At 39.3% G+C, this 26540-nt stretch overlaps 1 protein-coding gene across 2 annotated transcripts; it reads left to right on the top strand.

The window, feature by feature from the left end:
* The first annotated feature begins 169 nt into the window (after positions 1-169).
* Positions 170-21836, top strand: LOC122662214 (aminoacylase-1-like). Of its 2 annotated transcripts, XM_043857791.1 has the most exons (5): positions 171-1060; positions 1398-1535; positions 19069-19073; positions 21231-21465; positions 21579-21835. In XM_043857791.1, exons 1-5 carry the CDS (start codon positions 209-211, stop codon positions 21684-21686), a joined length of 1338 nt encoding a protein of 445 aa, XP_043713726.1. In that variant the 5' UTR covers positions 171-208; the 3' UTR covers positions 21687-21835. The 2 variants fall into 2 exon arrangements, with proteins under 2 accessions (XP_043713727.1, XP_043713726.1); XM_043857792.1 differs by lacking the exon at positions 19069-19073 and having other exon boundaries at positions 170-1060; positions 21226-21465; positions 21579-21836.
* The last annotated feature ends 4704 nt before the right edge of the window (positions 21837-26540 follow it).

Raw genomic sequence — 26540 nt, forward strand, 5'->3', positions numbered from 1 at the left:
TTTTTGGGGAGGTAATAGTAAATATGAAATATTTTGGGTTGGTAATTGTAAAAAACCCATAAATTTATTCAATCAGATAACCATTGTTTAATTTGATTCAGAACGGGTTTTTTTATTGTTTAGACCGTTGGCAAACGTAGCAAAGTTCGACTCGTAGGGATTTCTCTGTTCTTCAGTGACTGTACTCAGCACTATTGGGACCTGCAACATGGCCATGTACAGTAACCATTGTCTTTCAATTTCAGTCTTTGCACTCGCACTTCTCCTCTTGGCCCCAACGACAGCACATGATGAAGAAGAATCACCGATCACTCGGTTTCAGCAATACCTCCGTATCAAAACGGCACACCCAAACCCTGACTATGCATCAGCAGTTTCGTTCCTTACTTCCCAAGCTCAAGCAATCGGCCTTCAAGCCCAAACCCTAGAATTCGAACCAGGAAAGCCTCTGCTTCTCTTGGCATGGCCAGGCACAAACCCTTCTCTCCCTTCAATCCTTCTCAACTCCCACATGGACAGTGTACCTGCCGAGCCCTCCAAATGGCTCCATCCGCCCTTTTCCGCTATCCGAACCTCCGAGGGGAAAATATATGCCAGAGGATCTCAAGATGACAAGTGCATCGGAATTCAGTACCTCGAAGCAATCCGAAACCTTCTATTCTCTCGCAATTTTAAACCCCTTCGTACAATTTATATATCGTATGTTCCGGATGAGGAGATCGGTGGGTTTAATGGTGCTTCTAAGTTCGCAGCATCGAAGGTGTTTAAGGATTTGAACATAGGGTTTATGTTGGATGAAGGTCAGGCTTCGACTACAGATGAATTCCGGGTGTTTTATGCTGATCGGTCGCCGTGGTGGTTGACAATTAAGGCTATTGGAGTGCCGGGTCATGGGTCCATGTTGTATGATAACACTGCAATGGAGAATTTGATGAAGAGCATGGAGATTATTACTCAGTTTAGGGATAATCAGTTCGATTTAGTTAAGGCTGGAGTGGCTAGTTCAGAAGTTATTTCAGTTAATCCTGTGTATCTGAAAGCTGGCTCTCCTTCCCCTACGGTGAGCTTCTGCTCCATTTAAGTTATGCTGTTTCCGTTGGATACTTTTAATTCGACGATACTTTTAACTCTTCTACCAGCTCTTTCGCAGCTTCAATTTTGTGTTGTTTATGTTTACATCCCTTGTAGTTTGAATTCTTTAGAAGCTGTCTCCATTTGATTTTTTTTTTTGGGGTTACTTTGTAAATTGGAGTTTCTGAGTATAAATTCTTTTACCAGTTCTTTGTGACTTCAATGACATTGTTTTTGCTAATGTCCTCAAGACCAGAGATGCTTTTTTTTTTTTCTTGTAAATTTAATCATTTATGTAAAGGGGTAATAATTGAAAAACCATCCAGGGTTTTGTGATGAACGTGCAACCTTCAGAAGCAGAAGTAGGGTTTGATGTTCGTCTTCCACCTACAGCAGATCCATTTCTCTTGAAGAAAAGAATTGCTGCTGAATGGGCACCTGCTACCAGGAACATGACATACCAGGTTAGATATATTCTTTTGGTCATATTATTTTCAGATGTTATTTTTGTTTCCTATTTCTGGCCTCATTTCGTTATCTCATGTCAATCTCCAAATGGTGTTTGTTGCTAATTCTGCTCGAAGTGTGTATATGCTTATATACGAGTTGATATTCAGCTGTAGATCAGGTTCTGGGTTCTCCCCCAGTTGTAATTGAAAACTACGGTTTTACATCCAATTTGTCAGGGAACTTATGACATTGAACAAAATCTGAATTGATGAAATGTGATGATTTTAACTTTCCAACCACATAGTAGCTTTTCCTATTTGGTATTTCTTGTGTTGGATTGGACAGTTGTATCTTTGGTGGAGTGGATTCACACATGACTACCTTAGCATTTATGAACTTTTGTCTTAATATCGACTCTTGGTTCAATCTTATGTTGTTTCTATTGTGGAATTCAGAACCTATACATTGAGTAACTGTTAAAAGAGGACTTTCTCTTAAAAGCTCCTCCTATAGACCAATATTATTAGTACTCACTTATGTTTGTTAATGGATAGATGGATTTTATTGACGTATCAAATTTGAATTCATGCCAAGGTTTGAAATCTGGGTGGAGCCATGGTCATCATTGAATGCTAAAAAATCATGATTTGAATGAAAATCCTTTAATCTGTACTTTATAATGTTGAATAGTTCAAGGATAACATGCAATGTCTGGTTCATATGTAGAGGGAAAAGAGGGAAAAGAGGGAAAAGAGGGAAAAGGAAAACAAAGAAAAATAGAGAGGGTTCTGTCTATGGGATCAAAATAGGCTGTCTTCGTGGGCTTGGTTTTCTAGCATGTTGCAACTCACTTGGCACCAAAACTTGTGGCAAATTTGAGCATAAATGCATGTTGCCATATGAAGAATGAAGCTTTGAATAAAAAGGTTGAAAATTACTTAGCCAAAAAAGTAAAAATGAAAAGGTTGAAAAATTCGACTTTATAAAAATTTGTACGGCTAATGAATCTAAAACGGAAAGTTCTATATACTGGTGGCCATATGGTTGAGATTGCCAACGAAAGTTTACATAATGCGGATCCAAGCAATAAATTATCTAACGGACAACTAGGGCTTTCTTTGGTATAGTTTAAATTTATGTTTATCTGACACAAACATAAATAGATGTGTTTGGTATGATTTATGATCCCTATTTCTCATTAAATAAATCAATATAAGCATAAATTCATAAACAACTCGAGAGTTGTTTATGATTTATCACCATAAACTGTTAATGTTTGTTTATGCGGGTACCATTAATGAACATGTGCAGAATTGCTATTTAAATGAGGGTACATTGGTAAAATTAATGAAATTTAGAACAAAGCCTCTCTTTTGTCCCCCTCTCTCTCTCTCTCCAACCCCACCCGGCCCCCAGCATAATACATAATATATTCTTCACTTAAGCATACCAAACCTATTTTTCATTATATAATCTATTATGTCTAGTAGTAACCAAATGATTATTGTTTATAGCCCATAATCTATTATCATAATTGATTATTCATAAATAGGTCATAAATATAAATATAAACTATGCCAAAGAGAGCCTAGGATAACGAACCCAGCCATCCACATGACACAAAACCATGCCCCATGAAGAGGCTTTTTTCAGAAAGAAAAGTCTCATATCACTTTTCTTTTGTACTAGTGATGCAGTAATGCTTGTGTGGGCCGGCTCGAACCCGATTGGAGGCCCAAACAGAGAATCAGGTCCAAGTTGGGTTTTGGGTGATGTAGAACTGAAGACCTATCGCAGGAGGGCCAAGAAAATTGCGGTCTAGCATGGCCCAGTCTATTACTAAGGCTTAGGTCCACTTTTATTTCATGTTTTAAGTGTTTCTTTTTTTTTAAAGTTGTTTGGGTCAGTTCTGCTTGAACCGGTTGTTTGTTTTGGTCCAGTTTAAGTTAAAGATATTTTCTGGAAACAGCCTCTCTGCGATAGACCCTGTAGTAATGGAATACTCGTGCAGTAGGTATGCCCTTTTTTTTGTTAGATATTTCTTTTATTGCTTTAAGTCTTTAAGTTGGGTCCACCTCATTTTAAAGGCCACTTAGACTTAAAAGGACTTGTGAGTTGCAATTGAAGTCGGCTAGGGGTTTCACAGCCCAACTCTAACTCTCTTTATAGCTTTTAGTTAAATATCATGCATGGGGGTCCGCATAACCACAATTTGTTTTGAGAAAAGAATGCTGTTGTTACTCCTTGCATGGAGAGCTTCCCTTGTGTGTGATCAAGGCTTGACTGGTGTTTGATCCAGCCAAACACCTTGCGGTGGGAAGCCCGGATGTTATACTCTCTTTCTTCCATTAAGGTACTGCTTTCTATTGTTCTTCTCTGCAATTCTGCCATAAATGTTGTCTGCGATTCTTCAGTCCTATCCCTACTAGGAATTGCTGATTTGGAGGTGAGTTCCACTCCTGACTTAGACTCTGTTTTCAGAAATCTTCAACTAAAATTACAACCTTTTGTATTTTGTTCTCAGATCTAAATTATGTTGGCTGATTAGTGAAGTCCTACTTTGAGTAGGATTGATTCTTGTTCTTGAATTGCTGAAGTCGATTTCCATATTCGGTTCATCTGTTTCTTCAGAATTTTATATCTTAGTATCAGTTCTTACTTCTTACTTGGGTTTAAAGTTCTGCTGTTTGACTATTAATCTGAACTGTAGTTTGACAGATATACCCTTCTCCTAGTATCACTAGGAATGCTTCATAATTCCAGATCCACCCATTGGATCAATCTGGAGTTTTCAGCTAAGATTCTCTTCTTTAAGAGAACTTGACCTGCTTTTCAGGTCCATCTATTGGTTTTATTCTGCTATATAAATTTTCGACCATATTTCGATAGTTTCAACCTGAATACCTATATAAGTGTCACTTATATCCGTCGAAACTTGAGGAAACCTGGCTGGAAACCAGGACAGGCACTTATTTATGCCAAAAACCAGGCCAGACACTTATTTATGCGTAATATCGTTTAAGTATTACTTAAGATATTATTCATAAATAAGCAAATACCCGTCTATTTGAATCCAATAAAAATAGTTAAAAAAATAAAATTCCAAAAGGATAAAAAATCAACCTTGCAGTTCAAGAACAAAAACTAGATTTTCAGCGGTAGGTGAAATTTTCAACGTTCTAATGTTGGGGTTTTTTTCAAATCTAAATATTCCATAAATCTTAATATGGTAAAACATTGCTAAAAACCAAAAGTGCGGTAAAATATTCATTTGTTTTGATGTCTTTTGACAACATTCACGCATACCAAATTAGGTACAGGAACATAAGTCCTTCAATATAAATCAGATTGTTGGAAAGCTTTCCAACAAATCCAAGATTGCTTAAATCTGCAATCGTAATTCACAAGAAATTCAAAAAGAGGAAAATTCCAATAATTATAACCTATTCACCCCCCTCTAGGTTATTTCACATAGAGGACTGGGAAATGAGGCATGCACGGGCTAAGCTGATAGGACCAGCTAGAGAGTGGTGGAAAAATCAGGAGAATAGGTTATGGGCACATGGTACAGTAATTACCACATAGGTAAGAGATGAAAGAAGATTTGAATAACAAGCATCTTCCCTGGACTTACAAATATCGACTACATGATAAAACTTAATAGTCTACAACAGGATAGTTTATTAGTTGCAGAGTAAATGGAGCAATTTGATGCATTGGTCTTGTGCATTTGAATTGAGGAAGATGATATACAGTTGGTCTCAAGGTTCAAGTCATGCCTGAACCCTAAGATTTGGAAGGAGCTCAATGTGCATGATGTGATTGACCCCTACAACTGGTGTTATGACAGAAAAACCTCTAGCTTTTGCCAAAGACAAATGAGAGGCACCTATAGTCAGCAACAATGATATTGAGTACTACTATTGTCATAAGATGGGGGGCACTTTGCAAAAAATTGTCCCAACGAGTACTAATCTTATTGTTGCTACAGTTGAGAAAAAAATGCTACAATGGAGCTTTATGAGACTCATCCATCTAATGCTGATGATGAAACACTCTATGAGGAAGAAGATGATGTGGATACTTATGGTGTTAATGTTATATGTGTGGGATCGGTAGGCAACCCAAGATGGGGTGAATTGGAAATTTAAACTTTAAAGGAGTGTCAAACTTTTCCTAATGTGCAAGCTAACTTGGAAGTTTGAACTTACACACTCAAGTACAATGCAAGGGGGTAGAAATGTGCAAAAGAGACAAGGATTTATAGTGGTTCGACAACCTTGCCTACTACAACCACTCTCAAGGAGTTACTCATATTCCAAGGCTTTTCTACTATTTCAGTTGCTTTACTGGATAACAATTAAACCCTTGCAAGTAATTTTCCAAATAACTTACTACCAACCTTCTCAATGGAGTTTTCCAATGGATAACTACAAACCTTCACGTAATCACCCAAGTGATTCTACTTGTGTCAAGGACAACAAATCTTTTTCAATGAAAGACTGAAAACATAAAAATGACCTCTTAGAAGGGTAGGATAGGCAAGTTAAACCAATACTCTCTCTCTAAAGCCTTAAAGCCCAAAGTTCACAATTCATCTCAAGTTAAAGCTCAAAAATATTGGATCCTGGTAATAGGCCCCACTAAGTCTCTTTTTATATCTAAGATTGAGTTCACAACAAATAACCATGAATTTGCATTTTGTACGGTTTGCGGACGTTTGTTGCTTAGAGTAGACCTATGTCAAGTACCAACGGTCATAAATAGAGTTGTTGGACTCCAGTGGTCATTTTAATGGGTCTTTACTTCGGATGTTCATGAGTGTTGCCTTGGATGTTATTGAGTTGCCTCAGACGTCCATCAAATTTGGTGGACATCCGTGTTACCTTGCGGATGCCTCCTGGACTTGGGGTCTGAGGAGTGTCTGAAGTCTAGTCCTCTCAGCTCGGACATTCACGAGCTAACTCAGATGTCCTTACTGGCTTGCGGACGGCTGAGATATCTCATGGACGTCCCCCAGATAGAGGACCAGAAAGTGTTTATTTACACTCTCCTTGGCTTGGGCGTCCATCCCTGTTCACAGCTGTCCGTGAAATAGAAGACTTCACTAAGTTAACCTCCTAACTTAGGGTTATGTTCCATTAAGGCTTAGGTGCACAGCAGATTATACAAGAATTACAAATCAAAGAACAAAATTCAATGTATGGAGCTTAAATTCTTCAAGATGCTTCCAAGTTTTTAAGTCTTCCATTAAGTTGGATTTGGGACTTGATGAAGCTTTCCAATGTGCTTCCTCAAGCGTCCACAACGCCTTGCCCTTTCCACATGAAATGAGTTGCATTTGGTCAGCTGAATTCTTCTTTGATGCTTGACAGTCCATTTAAATACTTGAAAGGGCATACCCAGTGCACGGAGCTCCCGCCACTGCATGGTCTGGGGAGGGTCTGATGTGGATCCGGGGTCCGGAAACCCTACTCGGATCGCTTATGGGCCAACCCAATTAACATAAGTCCAAATTATAGAAGGGCAATGACAATTTCGTAATAACCAGAATTTTCTAAGGGGCTGTTGGGTAAGTAAAGAAGGGATGCAAAGGGGATTACTATTTACTAACTAAGGACAAACTTGGAAGCAAATATATGGTATGGGACATAGGGGGCATAGTTGTCACGGCGTCATGGCGATCCAAGTCGGTGGAGGGGTGTCTGATCGATATATCGACACGTCGCCCGCCATGGCGATCATGTCGACCATGGCAGAATTGTAATTAAATCCAAAGTTGAATGGCAAACTAGTAGATAAATCAAGATTTATAAGAGCAATGACAGAATTGTAATTAAATCCAAAGTTGAATGGCAAAGTTGAATGGCAAACTAGTAGATAAATCAAGATTTATAAGAGCAATGGCAGAATTGTAATTAATCTGAAGTTGTAAAGGAGTGGCAGAACTGTAATTTAATGGAGTTAAAGAGAAAACTGAATGGGTTAAACAGAATAGCAATAGAGAATATAAGGGGTTTGTATAAATAATATAAGTTGTCCTTGCAATTTTAAAGACTTAATGTCTTCTTCAACCTTGCAATAACACGATAGAAAGAGAGGCAGAGAGGCGGTGAACTGGAGTAGTTCCAGCATCCCCTGAAGACGATTCTCCCTGCAATTTGTGGGACAAAATCGCAGCACCAAGGTCTACCGATCACAACGAGAAATAGCCCCAAAATTCTACTAGCAACCGAATGGTGAGATCTGAAATCAGATCTGGCGGATGTCTTAGTTGCAGGTTACTAAACCAAGGCTAAAATAGGAGATTTTGGGAAGCAGGGAGTGGGTCTAAGGTTGGGGAAGAAACAAAAAATTAAAGAAGAAGAAATCGAAGAGGGAAAGAGAGGCAGGAAGAAGAAATCGAAGAGGGAAAGAGAGACAGGACGCCATGGCGTAGGTCGATATGCACAGATCTCCAACGCCAGGACGCCATGGTGGGGCCATGGCGACGATATGGCGACGCCATGACAACTATGATGGGGGGGGGATAAAAGGTAATGGAAAGTGTATGTTTGGCAATAGAGCAATAAATCCCAAGGAGAAGGAATCATGAGATAGGAAGATTGGTCTTCTTCCTTGCGTTAGTAACTCTTGGCTGAAAACCAGATTTATTACTAGAGGAAAATCGGTAGTAAGAGGAAAGTGAAAACTATGACAGAAATAAAAGGAACAATAGAAAAGAATAATAATGAAGATGGGGAAGTAAAGAGGGAGATTAGAGAGATTTGGAGAGAGGATAAAAAACGAGAGAGAGAGAGAGAGGGAAGGGAGCAGTGGAGCACACACTCGCCGGTTCTTGGTTACAACCAACAAACTCAATTTTCATTCAATATTCTCTAATCTGAGTGTTGTGTAGGTTACAACTTGTATTTAAAGATGAAATAAAGACTCCCAATAACAATTTAAAACTGAAATTATATCCTAAATCAACTCTATCTGTAATTAGCCTATTAAAACATAATGGACTCTACCGTTAATAGGTAAACCATTCAAAGTAAAAGACTACAAGAGAAAATCCCAATAATAATTCTAAATAAATAAATAAGTAAATATCCTACTAAACCTAAAAACTCATTTGGACCTGCTTCGTCTTCATATGGATCCCCCAATGGGTTTAGCCAATTCCAAGGAATTGCTCCTGCATCAGGGTCATAATGTACACAGCCTTACCCCCGCTTCACGGAGAGGCTATTTCCCGATTCGAACCCGCAACCATTAGGCCGCAATGGAGCAACCTTATCGTTGCGCTGAGGTCCGCACTTTCCATTAGATACTTGGGATTATTTAAATCCTATTCTTCACAAGCATATTAGTAATCCCATGGACCATCTTATCAATGTCAGTTTCATCACCAAAACCTAAGGTAGATAGTTAGACACCCATATGTCAACAATATGCAAAGACTCATCAACTGAAACCGATGAGGAAGACAATGATAGATATTGATTTATACATTACGCTGCCCTTCCCTAACAGTTCAAGCTTTTAGGTGAAATGGTAGCAAACATTGTATTAGAGCAGGGAGGTCAAGTGTTCGACTCCTGGGAAGTGCATCGGAAGAGTTTTCCCGACATTTCTTCTTCCTCGGTGCCACGCGAAAGAAATACCGCGTGAGCTCCATGTGCAAAAAACATATGATGTTGGCCTACACGTGTGGGGGAGTGTTGATGTATACATTTACGCTGCCCTTCCATAACAATTCAAGCTTTTAGGTGAAACGGTAGCGAACAATAGAGAAATCAAGGAGCTTAGCAGAGTTAAGGTTGTTAAATATTAGTACCGAGTTGTACATTGAAGTATCACTTGATAAGGGATTTCTCCTCTATCGAGATTTGAGTTTGTTAGGGTTTTGAAGTCCTAGTTTACTAAAGTCAGTCTTTAGATTAGTTTCTAATTTAGTCCTAAAGTTGTATTTAGACTTTATCTCAGATTCCCATTAGAAATAGGAGTCTTGAGTTAATCTGTTGGATATAAATAAGACATTGAAGGGGGGGGGACTGCTGAGTATCGATTCTTTTTCTCTAGACAGTCCCCCTTTCCATCTATTCTCTTCTCTTTTTCTTCTTCTTTGGTTCTGGTTTCTTAATGTCTCAAATTGTTACATGGTATCAGAGCGATGAAGAAGAAGAAAAAAAAAAGTTCTTGGTGTGAAGTTTTAGTGCTATGCTAAAAAAAAAATTTACATACATCGTGTTCTCTGGTTTACTGGTTTGTCCATCAAAGGAGTTTTCTTCTTCATGAGTGCTATCGATTAAATCTTGAAGAGGATCAGTACTGATTTTAGGGTTGCTGCCGCAATCCTAAAGAGCCGATCACTCTGGTTTCGATTGGTTTTCGAAAGTGCTGCCGCTGCTGTTACTTTTTTTCAATTGCGATTGCTGCTTCGCTAGTGCATGGTACTAAATCTCGTGAAATCTCGGTCAAGATCTCGAATATTTCGAGTATCTCGACCTGACCGAAACGAAACACAAGCTCGAATAAAAAAAATGCAAAAACTCGGTCGAAATTTCGACCATCTCGCGATATCTCGAGACAAAATCAAAATCTCGCGAGATATCGAGATTCCTTTTCCAAAAGTGGCTTTATAAATACCAAAACTCGTTAGTCTCGGTCGAAATTTCGATAGAGACTTAACAAGCTCTGGTTTTTTTCTCCTCGTTAGTCTCTGTCGTTTCTTCTCCCATACTATGACGTAGCATTCATTGTCCTACAGTCGGAGAACAATGCACGTCGGCTCCATCTGACTATGAGTGGGGTCAATCCTGGACGTCGGAGTAATTATTATTAGAATATTTGTAAACATTTGAGTCACTAGATGACTACTTAACTTGTATTGGACTGTTAGGGATATTGTCATATTGATATCATCTTCTTAACTTGTTATTTACTAATTCTACTTAATATTATGACTTAAGTTATGACTTATGAGTCATTCACTTTATGTTTCCAACTTCCAAGTCAATTTACTTATTTAAATTGCTTATTAATCATTAATTTATTATGTACTCTAGTACTTAAAGTCTTAAACAATGTGTATGTGTAACCATTAGGATTCAACCGTGCATTGCCAATCAATGGTGCAAATCCAAAACACCACTTTGGGTGACTATTTTTGCAATTCGAACATTTAAATGTGTTTATATAGCCTAAAATAGGGTTTCTATGAAGTTTCGGGCCTTAACTTGGCCTAAAACCCACCGAAATGACCTACCGAAACATAACAGAAAAATGCAAAATTTCGACCGAAATATCCGAAATTGAATATTTCGGTCAGCCCGAAACACCAAAATGAAACGAGTTTTCGAACTATGCGCTGGTGTCCATCCCTGTTTCCTAAGGAAGAAGAAGACAGCTCTCCTCCAGCTGCAAGTCTTCATGCTGGTTGCGTGTGTGACAGTATTAGGTTGTAACGATTTCATTGCAAATCGTTCGCTGTTGAATCTATTGTTGCTACTGCTCTTATATCTTGATTATTGTTGAAGTGTTGCCTTCGTTTTCGGCAGGAGAAAGTTTTGTGGTCTCGCTGAGCAATATATGCTCCTCGGGGGAAAAAAAAAATCTTGGTTACAATATATCCATGGCTTTTGAATCAATTTTCTGCTGCTGGTTTTACGCCTTGATTTGCGAGGTTTATCTGCTTGGTTATTGCGAGTCTTCTGCCTCAATTCATTGGTTTTCGCCTCTGGTTCACGCTGGAGGTAGGTGATGAGTTCAATCTGATAGTTCGCTTCTTGTAGGTGAGACTCTTAACCATCTTGGAGTGCAATCCTTGCGTGAGACAGTCATGCTACTCGTTCTGGTTTTTCGCCCTGGTAAAGTCCAAGTTTCTAAAACTCGGTCTCGACAAGGTCGAGTTTTCCGAGATCTCGGTGAGAATGTGTTTTTTTTTTTTCTTAATGTTTCGGAATTATGTTTCAGTGGGCATATGGCCATAGTTGGCTCCGAAACTTTAAGGTAAGCTTGTTTTAGGCTTAATAAACATATTTAAAGGTTCAAATTGGAAGGAAAAAAAAAAAAGAAACACCCAATTTGGTGTTTTGGATTTGCACCCTTGGTTGATAGTAAAGGCCGAACCCTTAATGTAATATTGCTTATTCTACACATTGTTTGAATGATATGAGACATAATTGGCAAGTAAAACAAGTAACTTATGTACATAATATTGAATAATTATTTAAGAAATAGTTAAAGACTTAAAGTTTTTACTACAAACCACAAGATACAATGAAGTGTTCACAATGCATATTACATGGACACCCAACCTAAGTACAATGAATAATAAACCTTACTACCCTAGTCTTGCACGTCTTAACTCCCAAGCCCCAACAATACAATACTATGACTCTATGAGTACTGAGGAGGTCGAGATTCTTGAAATATTCGAGATTTCACCGAGATTTCTCCGAGATTCTCGAAATATTCGAACTCGAGTTCTTACATTTTTTTATTTCGTATAATAACTCGTCTTGAGAAGCTCGAGTTTCTCGAGTTTTCCGAGATCTCGCCGAGATTTTTAACTATGGTTGTGTCTCAAAGGAGACGATAAAATTGACACTTTAATTCATTAACTTTAGTTTCTGTTGTGACCCACCTTTCTTTATTTGTTTTCTTTGGATCAGTACTTAAAATACCCCTTTGTTTCATATAAAGACGACAACTCCATCGTAGCCTTTCCCTATGTCATCCTTCCTTTATTTATATGCTTTATTTTTAAGTATGAAATTACCATTGCTCCTATCTCTTATTATGTCTTTCCCATATTTTCTCCTCTTTTCATAATTTACTCTTTCTATGTACGTTTTACTCCTTTGGTTTGTGCTTTTAAGTTCAATTTAATTCCTATTTTGCCATTCCCCATTAGAACTTGATATATTTACCAAACTGCCATTAACACCTTGCATTATTGCCTATTGTGTTATGTGTACTTGGGTGGGTCCATTATGAACCCAATTGGATATTAATCCAATTTCCGCATTACTTGAGGATTGCATGAATTAATTACAGAATTACCACTAGGCTTATACATTTACCATGTTATTGCTTTGGTGGGCCCTTAAACGCATCAGTTTGGGATTTACAATTTTTGACGATTGGTACTTGCATGGAAATTATTTGCTACCATGAAAGGGAGATTGGAGATTATTTGCAGCAGTACTCTTGATTATTGGATTTTTGTAATGCTCATCCTTTAAGATGTTGATTAATGGTGGACATTATTTGTCCACGTGGTAATGTTACACGTGAGGGGGAGATATTATTCTCTTATCTGCTCAAGTCATCAGCTCAAGACTATTTTTAACTGAAGATTACTATTATTTATTTGTTCGTGTCCTCAATAACAATTTTTTCTATGAAGATTATATTCAGCAACAATTCATATTTAGTCTACAACAACCTGATGTTGTCTGGTTTGCAATAACCTATACTGCCTATTTGGTCCACAGTAACTTATACTGCCTATCTGGTCTACAATAACCTATACTACTTATTTGGTCCGCAGTAACCTATACTTCCTATTTGGTATCTGGTCCGCAATAACGTATGCTGCCTTTTCTGGTCATAGTAACCTATATTGCCTATTTATCATTGGAGTTTTTATCTGAGACCTCTGTTTGGGGCTCAATGTCTGCCTTTATTTGAGCAGAATACTACTACTACTTGCCTTCTTTGAGAAGGGTTTTTGATGTAGATGTTTGATGTTGCATTTTTATCTTTCTTTGAGAAGATGATTACCTACTACTGGCCTTCTTTGTGAAGTGTTTTTGATATTGTTGTTGCTGATATGATATTGTGGATTGCGATTAGTTTTCACTACCGCCTATTTTGCTCATTGCTGATTGGATTTGTTTGACATGATATTATCTACTAATGTTGTTGATGATTTGTGTGCTTGAGTTGATATTGCTACATAAATTATGCTTGTCTCTCTCTCCGTGCTCACTGGCGTCTATAACTGCTATTCAAGATTGGTGTTGCTTTTAATATCTATTTTTATTGATCCAAGCTGGAGCCTTCTTTTGATATATGTATACTCCAGCTTGAGGAGGAGTGTTAAATATTAGTACCGAGTGGTACATTGAAGTGTAACTCGATAGGGGATTTCTCCTCTATCGAGATTTGAGTCTGTTAGGGTTTTGGAGTCCTAGTTTACTTAAGTCGTCTTTAGATTAGTTTCTAATTTAGTCCTAAAATTGTATTTAGACTTTATCTCAGATTCACATTACAAATAGAAGTCTTGAGTTGTTGAGAATTAGGGGTACTTTAGTCATAGTTATTTTGGGTTTTGGGGTTCTATGATATTTACTTTCTTTTCTGTCTTTATTTGTTAAGTTGTAATTGGTAAGGGCTTAGGGGTAATTTCATAATAAACTCCTAACCAACTTACCTTAATTCTGCCCTTTATTATTAATAGAACCCAGATCCTGCGATAGAACACACAAGCTCTATCGCAGGCTGCATTCATCTCTCTCTCGGCAGTGTGCTTCTTCTCCTCTTCTCTCTTCTTATTCTTCTCTTCTTCTTCTCCACTCTTCTACTGATTAGTTAGTGTCTGATTTGTAACATGGTATCAGAGCTTTACTAATCAGTAGAAGGGTTATCTCTAATCTCCTTCTGCTGATTCCTCTTTCGATTTTTCAGGTTTCTGGTGTGCAGCCACCTGCTGCTGCTTTTTTTTCTTTTTTCTTTTGGGTTAATGGATTGAATACTCCTTATACACGAATGGAGTACTCTTTGTGATAGTTGTTGGTGATGTGCAGACCTTCTCTTGCAGTTTTGACTGGAGGATGGGAAGGTTTCTATTTTCTGCTGCTTCTATGTTCAGAATGCAAAAGAATGGAGTTTCTTCGAAAATTTGGTATCTCCTTTTTCTGAGATTTGGAGGACTATTTGTATCTGCATAAAGGGATTCACTCTGGTTTGGTGGCCTGATCGATTGCCTTTGGTCTTTCTACATATTGTGATAGTTGTACCTGTGGCTGCTCTGTTTTCCGAGCCTTTTTGAGCCCTACAGTTGGCTTCTTTTTGCTCAGTTTACTTGCTCCACCTGATCTTTTGGGGTTTCATTCCCCTCTCCAGGTACTAGCTTTGATCATCATATCAGGTTCTTCTACCCTGCTGATTGTAAGTTCTAAAATCTCTCTTATAACTGCCGCCAGTGCTCTGTTTTGGGGTATTTGGTTGGTTCTGCTGGTTCCAAGCTTGAATATTGGGTCTTTTTTTTTTATTTTTTCTCTGCGGCCTATCACTCTGGAATCCTGCTACAGTTGATGATTTGTGTGTGATTGCTGCTACAGTTGGTGACTTGTTATTCATTATTTGTTGAGTGGTTGCTGCCCTATCGTTGGCTGGCTGTTCCCTTGTGGTCTTTTTTTTACTGGTTTTATTTTTCCCTATTGGTGCTATGGGAGAGAACAAAAATAATCCAGTGGTTACATCTCGAACTGACATTGTGAATGTTACTATTACCTCTATCAAGTTGAAAGGGAGTTCGGATTATTTGTTATTGGCTCAAGATGTGAAGGTTTACATTATGGCCAAGAAGAAACTCAAGTATCTTACCTCCGATTCAAAAGATTATGAGGATTGGATGTAAGACAATACCATTATTTTGATTTGGTTATAGAACAGCATGGAACCAGAGATTGTTGCAAACGTGATGTTTCACACCACTGCTAAGGGTGTGTGGGATGATTTGAACAATACCTATTCATAGGACAAAAACATGAATCGAGTCTATGACTTATATGAGAAACTCTTTCAGCTCCGGCAGGCCAACAAACCTCTCCAAGACTACTACAATACCTTTAAAGGCCTTGTTTAGGAATTAAATGTTTTTCAGGCTCTCACCACTGATATTGACAAATTAAAAGCACAGCGGAATGAATTTTTTGTTTCTAAATTTCTGGCTGGGCTAGATTCTGATTTGAAGTCTGTCAAGGGACATATTCTTGCTGGAGAAACTGTCCCTACTCTTGCTGATACGTTCTCTCGCCTACAACGTATCACTTCTCTTAGGAAATCTGACTCTTCTCCCAAGGAGAATTTTGCCTTTGTGGCTGGTCGTGGTCATGGTCATGGACGTAGCTCCAGGGGAGGACGTGGTGGTAGTAGTGGTGGTGGTGGTCGTGGAACTGGTGGTCAGTTAGGTGATAGACCTTTTCGGAAGTGTACTCATTGTGGGAAAATTGGACACACTATTGATTTTTGTTGGGACAAGCATGGTAAGCCAGATTGGGCAACTCAGTTAGCCAATCATGCAACATCTGAAGGGGTAAGTGATGATGCTGCTCATAGTGATTCTCCACAGGTTTCCCTCAGGTAGTGGTTCTACTACAGCTCCTCACCGTGATGATCTCTCCTAGATATTACGGCGTTTACAACACTTGGAGGCATCCAATCTTACATCCACCAGGCCCTCTTCTTCTTCTGCTACTCTAGCTCATACAGGTACACCTGCTCTTCTTACCACTACTACTCCATCTTAGATTATTGACTCCGGGGCTTCTGCTCGTATGACTGGTGAGTCATCTTTATTTACCACTTATTCACCTACACATTCATCATCTCCCGTTATCCTTGCAAATGGTTCTTCTACCCCTATTTCTGGGCGTGGTATTGTCTCTCCCACTTCATGAATCTCTCCTCTGTGTTACACGTTCCTCAGTTACCATTGAATCTTCTTTCTGTTAGTCAAATAACTAAAACTTTACATTGTTCTGTGACTTTCTTTCCTTCTTCTTGTGTTTTTCAGGATCTTCACACGAGGAAGAAGATTGGTGGAGGGTGTAAAAAAGATGGACTCTACTACCTTGACCATGGTGCTCCTGCCTCGTCTGTTGCTACTGCTTCTATTGGTGGAGTGACTTCGTTCCAGTGGCACTGTCGTTTAGGCCATTTGTCTTTAGTTAGGTTAAAGTTGTTATTTCCTTCTTTTAAGTCTGTGTCTCGGTTAGAGTGTGAAGCCTGTGAGTTGGGAAAACATCACCGTGCCTCTTTCCCTTCTCGTACTATGGCTCGTAGTTCGTCCTTATTTTCTTTAGTACATTCAGACATGTGGGGTCCTTGTCGTGTTAAGAATCAGAGTGGTTTCATGTATTTTGTCACATTTATGGACGGCTATTCTCGTCTCACATGGTTATACCTCTTGAAGGATCGTTCCGAGCTTCTCTTTGTATTTCAAAATTTTTATAATAAAATAAAAACTCAGTTTGGTTTCTCTATTAAAATTTTTCGTTCTGATAATGCTTTGGAGTATGTTCAACGTGATATTTTTTATTTTTGTGTTTCTCATGGCTCACCAAACTAGTTGTTCCTACACTCCACAACAAAATGGGGTAACGGAACGTAAGAATAGACATTTACTTGAGGTTGTCCGCACTGTTATGTTCCATATGCATGTTCCAAAGCAATTTTGGTGTGAAGGGGTGCTTACTGCCTGTTACCTAATTAATCGAATGCCTTCTTCTGTTCTTGCGATAAGTCCCCTTTTCAATTGTTTTTCCTGGTCAGCCTAGTTTTCATTTATCTCCTCATGTTTTTGGGTGTATTTGTTTTGTTCACAATCTACATGCTCATTCTAATAAACTCTCTCCCCGGTCCATTAAGTGTGTTTTTCTTGGATATTCTTGTACCCAGAAACGGTACAAGTGTTATGACCCTATCTCCTATAGGTATTTTGTGAGTGCTAATGTCACCTTCTTTGAGGACCATTCTTATTTTTCTTCCTCCTCTATCTCTGAGGATGAGTGACGTGTTGATGCTCCTCCTCCTGTCCCTACTCTTGTCCCATTCCCTACCCCACCAATACTGGTTTATTAGAGGCGTGACAAAACAGTACCCTAGGAAGAGGTTTTGTTTCACTACCTCTGCCAGCTTCTTCGTCTAGTGAAGCTCCACCTCCTTCAACTGTTGATTTACCCATTTCCTTACGTAAAGGTACTCGCTCTTGCACTCAAAAGTCCATTGCTTTATATTCCATTGATAAGTATGTGTCCCTTTCTCACTTACCTTCTTCTATTCATACTTTTGCCTTGTCCTTGTCTTCCAACCCTATTCCCAAAAATCATATTGAGGCTCTTTGTCTTCCTGGTTGGAAGAAGGCCATGGATTTGGAAATGGATGCTCTCTTATCTCGTCACACTTGGAGTTTGGTTGATCTACCTCTTGGAAAGGAACTTGTTAAGTGTCGTTGGGTTTACACCATCAAATACCTTCCGGATGGTTCTGTTGAGTGGCTTAAAGCCCGTCTGATTGCCAAGGGATATACACAGACTTATGGTGTTGACTACTTTACGACCTTTTCTCCTGTTGCTTGGCTGAATTCTGTTCGCCTTCTTATTTCCATGGCTGTTAATTTTGATTGGCCCTTGTTTCAATTGGATATTAAAAACGTCTTCTTGTATAGTGATCTTCATGAGGAGGTGTATATGGAGCAATCTCCTAGGTATGTTGCTTAGGGGGAGAATAGTACTCGGGTTTGCAAGTTGCAGAAAACAATCTATGGCCTCAAACAATCACCCAGAGCATGGTTTTAGAAGTTCAACGCCATAGTTGGATCGCAGGTTTTCACAGTGTTACTCTGATCATTCTGTGTTTGTTCGTCGTCATAGTGGCAAGTTGGTTATTCTGGTTGTGTACGTTGATGATATTATTGTTTCTGGTGATTATGTGTTAGACATTGCTGAAGTAAAGGCTTACTTACAACAGAACTTTCAGACCAAGGATTTAGGTGATCTTCACTACTTTCTTGGCATTGAGGTTGTGAGAAGCAAGAAGGGTATCAGTCTTTCTCAAAGGAAGTATGTTTTAGATCTTTTATCTAATACTGGCATGCTTGCGTCCAAGCCAGTGGATATTCCCATGGATCCTCATCAGAAGTTTGGTGTAGATGATGGAGATCCTCTCAAGGATGTGCACCAATACTGAAGTTTAGTTGGGAAGTTGATTTACCTCACTGTCACGAGACCGGACATCTCCTTTGCTGTTGGTGTTCTGAGCTAGTTTATGCAAACTCCTCAGAAAGCTCGTTGGGATGGTGCCATTCGCATTCTTCGTTATTTGAAGGGTGCTCTTGGTAAAGGGTTGATTTATCGTCCTAATTGGCATATGGATCTAGTTGCTTATTCTGATGTAGACTGGGCTGGATCGGCAAGTGATCGTCGCTCCACTACAGGTTATTGTACATTTGTTGGGGGTAATCTTATCTCATGGCATAGTAAAAAATAGACTACTATTGCGCGGTCCAGTGTAGAGGCGGAGTATCGGGCTATAACCCACTTTACAGCTGAGTTGATGTGGCTCAGGTCTCTCCTTCTTGAGATGGGATTTCTTGTGCCTACGCCGATGAAGATGTATTGTGATAACCAGGCAGCTATATATATTGCTAGTAAAATCCTGTTTACCATGAGCGAACTAAATATATTGAGGTGGACTGTCACTTTGTTTGGGATGCGGTCTTGAAAAAGGTAGTTGAGACCCTGTTTGTTTCGTCTTCAAATCAGCTAGCTGATGTCTTCACCAAGTCGTCGTTTGCCCCTAATTTTCGTACATGTTGTAACAAGCTGAGCATGGGAGATCTATATGCTCCAGCTTGAGGGGGAGTGTTGAGAATTAGGGGTAGTTTAGTCATAGTTATTTTGGGTTTTGGGGTTCTATGTTATTTACTTTCTTTTCTGTCTTTATTTGTTAAGTTGTAATTGGTAAGGGCTTAGGGGTAATTTCATAATAAACCCCTAACCAACTTACCTTAATTCTGCCCTTTATTATTAATAGAACCCAGGTCCTGCGATAGAACACACAAGCTCTATCGCAGGCTGCCTTCATCTCTCTCTTTTGGCAGTGTGCCTCTTCTCCTCTTCTCTCTTCTTATTCTTCTCTTCTTCTTCTCCACTCTTCTACTGATTAGTTAGTGTCTGATTTGTAACATGAGTTATGTAATCTGTTGGATATAAATAAGACATTGGGGGGGGGGGGGTGGACTGCTGAGTATCTTTTCTTTTTCTTTCCCCATTTCCATCTATTCTCTTCTGTTTTTCTTCTTATTTGCTTATGGTTTCTTAATATCTCAAATTGTTACGAAGGTTAAGGTGATGGATGATGATGTCAAAGATTCAACTACAGAGGACTCCATGGGCTCAACTGATGCAGCTAATGAAGTTGAGCACATCGAGTTTCATGATTCCACCACAGTTCTTTGAAGAGAAAGCAACTAGGCTTGAAGATTACATTCCTAACATCTGTGAGCTGCCAGCATTTTCTTATTGGCTGAAGCTGGACGTGTATCATGTGAAGTTGGTTCCTTGATTTCACTCAACTCGAGATCGATTTTCTTCAAGCCGGGGAGAATTGATGCAGATAAAACATAGAAATTGGCTTATTTCCACTGATTAAGCCTTAGGTTATGTTTATACATGTTGGGCCGTTGGTCCAATGAGTATTTATTGTAATGAGCCACTGAAATAATCCTTAGGTTATGGATTTACTTCATTAGTTGGTTAGTAGTCCTTATTTGGGTCAGTTTCCCAGTCAGTTTATGTTACCTTATCAGTTCAAGATTGGTTTAGGCCTTTTCTTTTTTTGAGTTTGAGTATGTTTTGAGTCTTTTTATATAAGTTTGTAAGGGGCTGCATCACTAAATACGAATTTGAGTAAAGAAGAAGCTTTCATCTCAATTGGTCTGTGGATTTCAGGCTGGCTCAGTGGATTTCAAAGTGTTGCATCTGTGGTTTCAGCAAGGCATCAGGTGGATTCCTGATTTCTATTTCCTACACTTAACTCCTATCGAACTGATTAGGTCAGTATATATATTTTTCCTTCTGTTCGTTCTTTTATATGTACAGTAACTGCACCTCATTCTTTGTTGATCTATGGTTTCAAATTTCAATATGACTACTGTTTCTTAGAATCCTACTCCAGGTTGGATTCTCAGTTTCAGCTATTTGAAAAATAGCTTTTGTTTATTTTTCCAGATTGATATTCTGCTTCTATTACTAATATATGATTGCTATTCCGATCCTTTGTTAATTGCCAGGCTGGACCTTTAAAACTCCGATTTCGTTGCTGTGCTTGAACCCTAAATTTAAAAATCCTATTGTCAATAGGATAATCCTGTATTCCAGATCCAAGCATCAGATCTCTGTCAGATTTTGAGGAGTTATTACTACCTAATAGAGTGACCTTCAACCAGCTTTCTGTCCAGATCAGAATCTCTGTTTGAATTTTATTAATTTCCACCTGAAGTCTGGTTTTTCACTGCGGTTTTGGATATTTCTGGACTTCTGAAACCTATCATCCAAGGCTTCTAGAAACCCATCAAAATGTCATTGTATCAATGTACATTTGTGACATTTTGTAGCTTAATGTTATTTTAATTATTCAGGTATCAAGACCTGAAATCATTTTACCAAAAAAAGGAAGTCCTAAAATCTTTGCTTCTCCTATTGGGACTCTTCATTGCTCACAAAACAACCGCATACAGGCACACATCCCCCCTCCCCCTCCCCCTCCCCCCTCACGCATACACACTCACATGTATGTGGTCATACAATCTATGTAATGTGCATTCTACATATGGATATTAGTATCCTTAATTTTTGAACAGCTTCCCCATTTGTTTTTGCTCCATTTAAAGTTATCCTCTTGTTTTTTTAATTCATGTTGCAGTTTAGTGAGAAAGGACCCATAAGAGACTATATGGGGCGCCCTCTAATGACACCAACCAATGAGTCCAACCCATGGTGGTCTATTTTCAAGCAAGCCATAAGTGCAGTTGGAGGAAAACTTGCTAGGGCTGAAATCTTGCCCTCCACAACTGATGCACGCTATATGAGACAGTTGGGGATACCCACCTTCGGGTTTTCCCCAATGTTAGAAACTCCAATCTTACTTCATGAACATAATGAGGTTTGTGGATGTTAACGATCTCCTCTCTTTGCTTTTGTTTTGTTTTTGTTTTTTGTCTTTTCATGATACATCCATATGTTCCTCATTTGCTATTTTTGTTGTTGACTCTGCAGTTCCTGATGGACAGTGTATTTCTGAAAGGAATTAAGGTGTATGAATCCATAATCAGTTCTTTAAGTTCCTTTGATGAAGGTAACACTCTAGGCTCTACCACAGTTTGATGGATCTTTGAGAATGCTGTAGTTCAGCACTGTGGTCTGTTGTTGTATTTGTACTATAAATTTGCAGGTTTAATGCTCAACTCGTATCTGTAAATGTTTTGTATTTACCCTGCCCAAAAAAACAAGTAAAAAAAATGAAGATATTTTCCTTATAAGCATCTTGAAAAATATGAACAAAAGCTATTGTTTGCATATTTATAATTTCTTATCTCAATTAAGGGTCTCTTTGGTATGATTTGTATTTGTATTTATTATCTATTTTTGAAAAATCATTTGTGACAATAAATTATGGTCTACAAATTATAATTGTTTGGTTACTATTTGTACAATCTATTATATAATTAGAAATAGGTTTGGTATGCCTATGTACATAATATATTATGGAAAAAAGAATTGGTATGCCTATGTGCATAATATATTATGGGAAAAAGAACTTGAAAGGCAACATGACCCTTGCGCCCAGACACACAAGGGCACAAAATTACCACCTCGCCCCCCATGAAAGGTGGAAATCCACCCCGTTGATGCTTCCGCGAGCACTCCCACTTGCCCCCACCGTAATACAGGGGTCTCAATACCTTTCAGAGAACCCTCTCCCATATATTATATAGCCCAAAAACTTTTATTAGAATCTATAAAATATTTGAACAAAGGATTCTTGGGCCTTTTACTAACTCATATCATGGACTACAAAGAGAAATAATTTTGTCAGTACCATAAGAACCTTGTGGCAAATTATATGAATGTGTGAGCAATTATACACAGCAATTGGAAAAGAAAAACCATCACTTTGTTTGTCACATGTCTGCAAAACTTGGAATGAGTTTAATATTTTTTTTATTAACAATTTTGATAAGCTTCTCTAATTTGCTTTACAATTTGTCTACGATATGCTTCCCATTATTTTTGTTGCGTGCTACCTACCACATTTGCAAAATCCACAACGTCCTCATCGTCACTATCACTATCATTGTCTTCTCAATCATCATCGAACGTTCTCGTCTCTGCTTTTTCAAAAAGCCAATCCGATGTTGCTTGCTTTCTAATAAAGTTGTGTATGATTTACTCAAGCAATCACAATCAAAACTTGTGTCTTGAAATCATAAGAAGGCATCATCTTCAAAATGGGGAAACGCTTCTTCAAGACTCCAAATGATTGCTCAATATTCTTAAAGACGAGCGTGTGAAATTGAATAGCTCCTCTGCTCCTTGTGGTCTTCTACGCTTAAAATCATGTTGATAGTATCGAACATTCCTGAAAGGAGCCATGTACCCAGGCATATGTGTGTATCCTGAATCAACAAGTTAGTATTTTCCTACAAAATGAAGATTAATAGTTAAAACTTCAACAGGTTCAATCACATATAAAAAGTTTAATAAAGATTATAATAAGTAGAATATGAAACACCTAGTGGCGGATGGGGGAAGTTCAAATAAGGAGTGTTCTAATGTCAACCAAAACATGGCTATGTGAATTAAGGCAGTAAGCAAACAGATCATGGCTATGTCAACTTAAGTAAGCAAACAATAATGCTTATGAGTGAAAAGATAAGCAAAAGCTAAAAAAAAACACCAAAGGCCAAATCATGGCTATGTGAACTAAGGCAGTAAGCAAACACTCCAATCCAAAATCCATAGAGAAGTTGGAAATGGAAAAGCATTTGGATAAGGAAACAAACTAGATCAATCATTTCAAGACACAACATCCATTTATCAACACTACTAGGGAAAATGTACAGCAAAAATACCTGTTTGCAGTTAATGTCCAATACAGGTAAATATCTCCATTAAACTCTCATCATCTCACCACCCCATCCTCTCAAACTTGACCGAAACTTTAAACTGTTCATCTCATCATCTGGGGAATATTAGCAGCACTTTCAGTTATCACAGGACAAACATCATCCATATGGACCACTTTCACAAACTGAAAAACCTCAGCCCTTGAGCCATCGAACTAGCTCTCACTAGCAGGTTTTGGTCAACTGGAGAATACCCATGACAAAAGGGTACTTCTGTACTACAGCCACATCATGCATGACTTTATTGCCAAGGCAACACATCTTGGCTGGAAATATTACCAAAAAAATGGTGCCAACAATCACAAATCCTTTGGCAATACCTTCTCCACACACAATACCAGATTTCTCAGCCTAAAGCAAAGGAATACCCCAAAGTCGATGGTATCTTACAGCAAAAAGTTGTTCAGACTCCATCAGGTTGCAAGGGAAATAAAGGGAAGGGAAGTGAAATTAAATCAATATTAAATTGACACAATCAAAAGGAAAGAAGGATAAAATTTAGGTGAGCATTCATGTTCAAACAAACACTATCAAAAGGCCCTATATATTTACTACCTTTAGGATGTCAAACAATAAGGTGTTTCCACTAAATAAATCAGCCATTAACAACACACCAAAGACACAAAGAGACATAACAACATGTAATACTAAGAAGATCCTTCAAGTAAATAAGTTTTTACCATCGAATTCATCTATATTCAAAGAAAGCAGAGGCATAGCTAAACTCCAATTAGCCCTCCAATCTCAAGCTCATTCAATTAATCAGAACAGGTGACCTTCACTGTTAATTATATTAGTATTTAAAAAGAGAACAAAAATTCCCAATATCCTTAGCTACCATAACTATCTATCTAAACTTGAAAGCAAGATATTGTAAAATCAAGACTTTCTAAACCAACACAAGAAAACACAAAATAAAAGCCCCAAATCAATTCAAATAGAGGAACAAATAAGATGAACTAGCAAAACAAAAATAGAAAAGGCTAATACATACAATGTGACTGATTCAAGGAAGCAAACACAAAATTCAAAAATAAAAAATTGTAGAAAATATTTATTGAAGCCGGAAGTGAAAACCAAATTGATTTCTATCCAGCCCTGTATACAACATTAATACAACTCACAAGCCCAAATAGAAGTTGAAGAATACCACCAATAGGCATATAAGGAAATTTCTATCCAGCCCTGTATACAACATTAATACAACTCGCATGCCCAAATAGAAAGAATACCATCAACAAACATATAAGTGATTTCTTACAAACAGATTGTATGCAAGAAAGTACCAACGCTAGCAAGTTATAGGCACAATACTATGGAGTGAGAAAACAAACCTTAAGGTAGTAGATTATGAATGTGTTAAAAAAAAAAAAATAGGGTATCGAATTTAATGTAAAGGATGTTGATAAACCCAAAATCGCACCAACCAATCAGAGGCTGCCACGTGTCCCGGCCCAAGGAAGTGGACCATGACAGAACCAGTGAAGGATCGACCACGGGAGCGGACCGCATGGTCCACCATGGGCGCAGACCGCATGACCCCCTCCACGGGCGCCAATCCCAAATGACCGCCCTCCACGGGCGCCGATCCGAATGACCGCCCTCCACTGGCGTCGATCCGAATGACCGCCATCCACGGGCGCCGATCCGAATGACCACCCTCCACGGACGCCGATCTGAATGACCGCCCTCGGGGGTGACCTCGGACAGACACAGACGTAGACCATGGTCTAAGGTCCAGGTACCACTGCCGCCATCAACAAGATGTGCATCATCTCCAGGACTCTCGACCACCACCTATCAGTTGTACAGTCCCAAACAGACACAAGCACCAGACACCTTATCTGACAACGTATCAGTGCCTATCCGCTAGGTACATCAACCCTACAAGGACACTACCACCTGTAGGAGACAACCAACAAAGGAAGAACCCTACTACCTAGGGACTCTATCAACTACGAGTACTACTCGCCATCGACTGGGACTCTCCACACCGCCACATTCCACTATAAAAGCAGAGGTATTCCACCCCCTTAAGCTATCTTGAGTTCTAACTATTCATCTGTTTGCTCAGAGAGATCTAACTTAGGCATCGGAGAGTCCTAGCCTGGAACCACACAGGTTCTCCTTTGTCACTCTGGTCCTTTTGTAGGTTACGACACTCAAAAGGACCACCAGACGATTTCTTAATGCAACAGATTGGCGCCGCTTGTGGAAACGACACTAGCCATCAGACCTACTAGCTCAATTCCACCATCACTCAATGGCACCATGGGGTAAGAAGACCGCTCCCTCCACCAACAATGCCGCGAGGGAGGGGAATGGATCACCTCCTCCAGAGAGCTCGAGTCGCCGAGCCAATGACCATGCCTCTCAGGAGAGGGAGGTCCCAAAGAACCAACAAGTTGAGGTAGTCGACCTCAACGTCGAAGCAGCCGTGGAGCCAACGCCTGATCCTAATACACCAGCGACTGTGGGTCAGATCGATGACTTGCAACGGCAGATCCTCAATGACCAGTGACTCTTTCGAGACTACCTAAGGCAGCGTGCAACATCCCACTGTCCCAGGACGTTGCCGCCACTAAGGACAGACCTTGTCCCTCGACAGGAACAGAGCCCTAGGAGGTCACCTTCCAGGGTTGAAAGGTCAGAGAGGTACACCAGGCGCGCAAGTGCCACTCACCAGCAAGGGGATCCTTCCCAGCATCCCAGGAGAACGGCGGACCTCCCAGCATGTTCAGGACGTGGGAGGACACCAACACACATGTCCGTGGTACCAAGCCCAGAAGGTTAGATCGGGAAGTCGATGTTCCAAGGTCGACTAGGAGGAAGTCACACACCAAGGCAGAGTCGGACCTACCGAGAAGAGAGTCCCTCACGTTCAGGCCAAGGTTCGTCGCGCCGTGACCACACACCATCCCGTCAAAACTCATGATGGGAGGGAACTTCAAGGAGAGGTCGAGAGCAAGGTTACAACGAACACCCTGCCAGGGGTGAAGGGTAGTCACGGGAAGAGAAGCTAGACAAAAGACTCCGAGATTTACACGAGAAG

This window comes from Telopea speciosissima, chromosome 5, assembly GCF_018873765.1.
Source record: "Telopea speciosissima isolate NSW1024214 ecotype Mountain lineage chromosome 5, Tspe_v1, whole genome shotgun sequence".
NCBI classification, from domain to species: domain Eukaryota; kingdom Viridiplantae; phylum Streptophyta; class Magnoliopsida; order Proteales; family Proteaceae; genus Telopea; species Telopea speciosissima.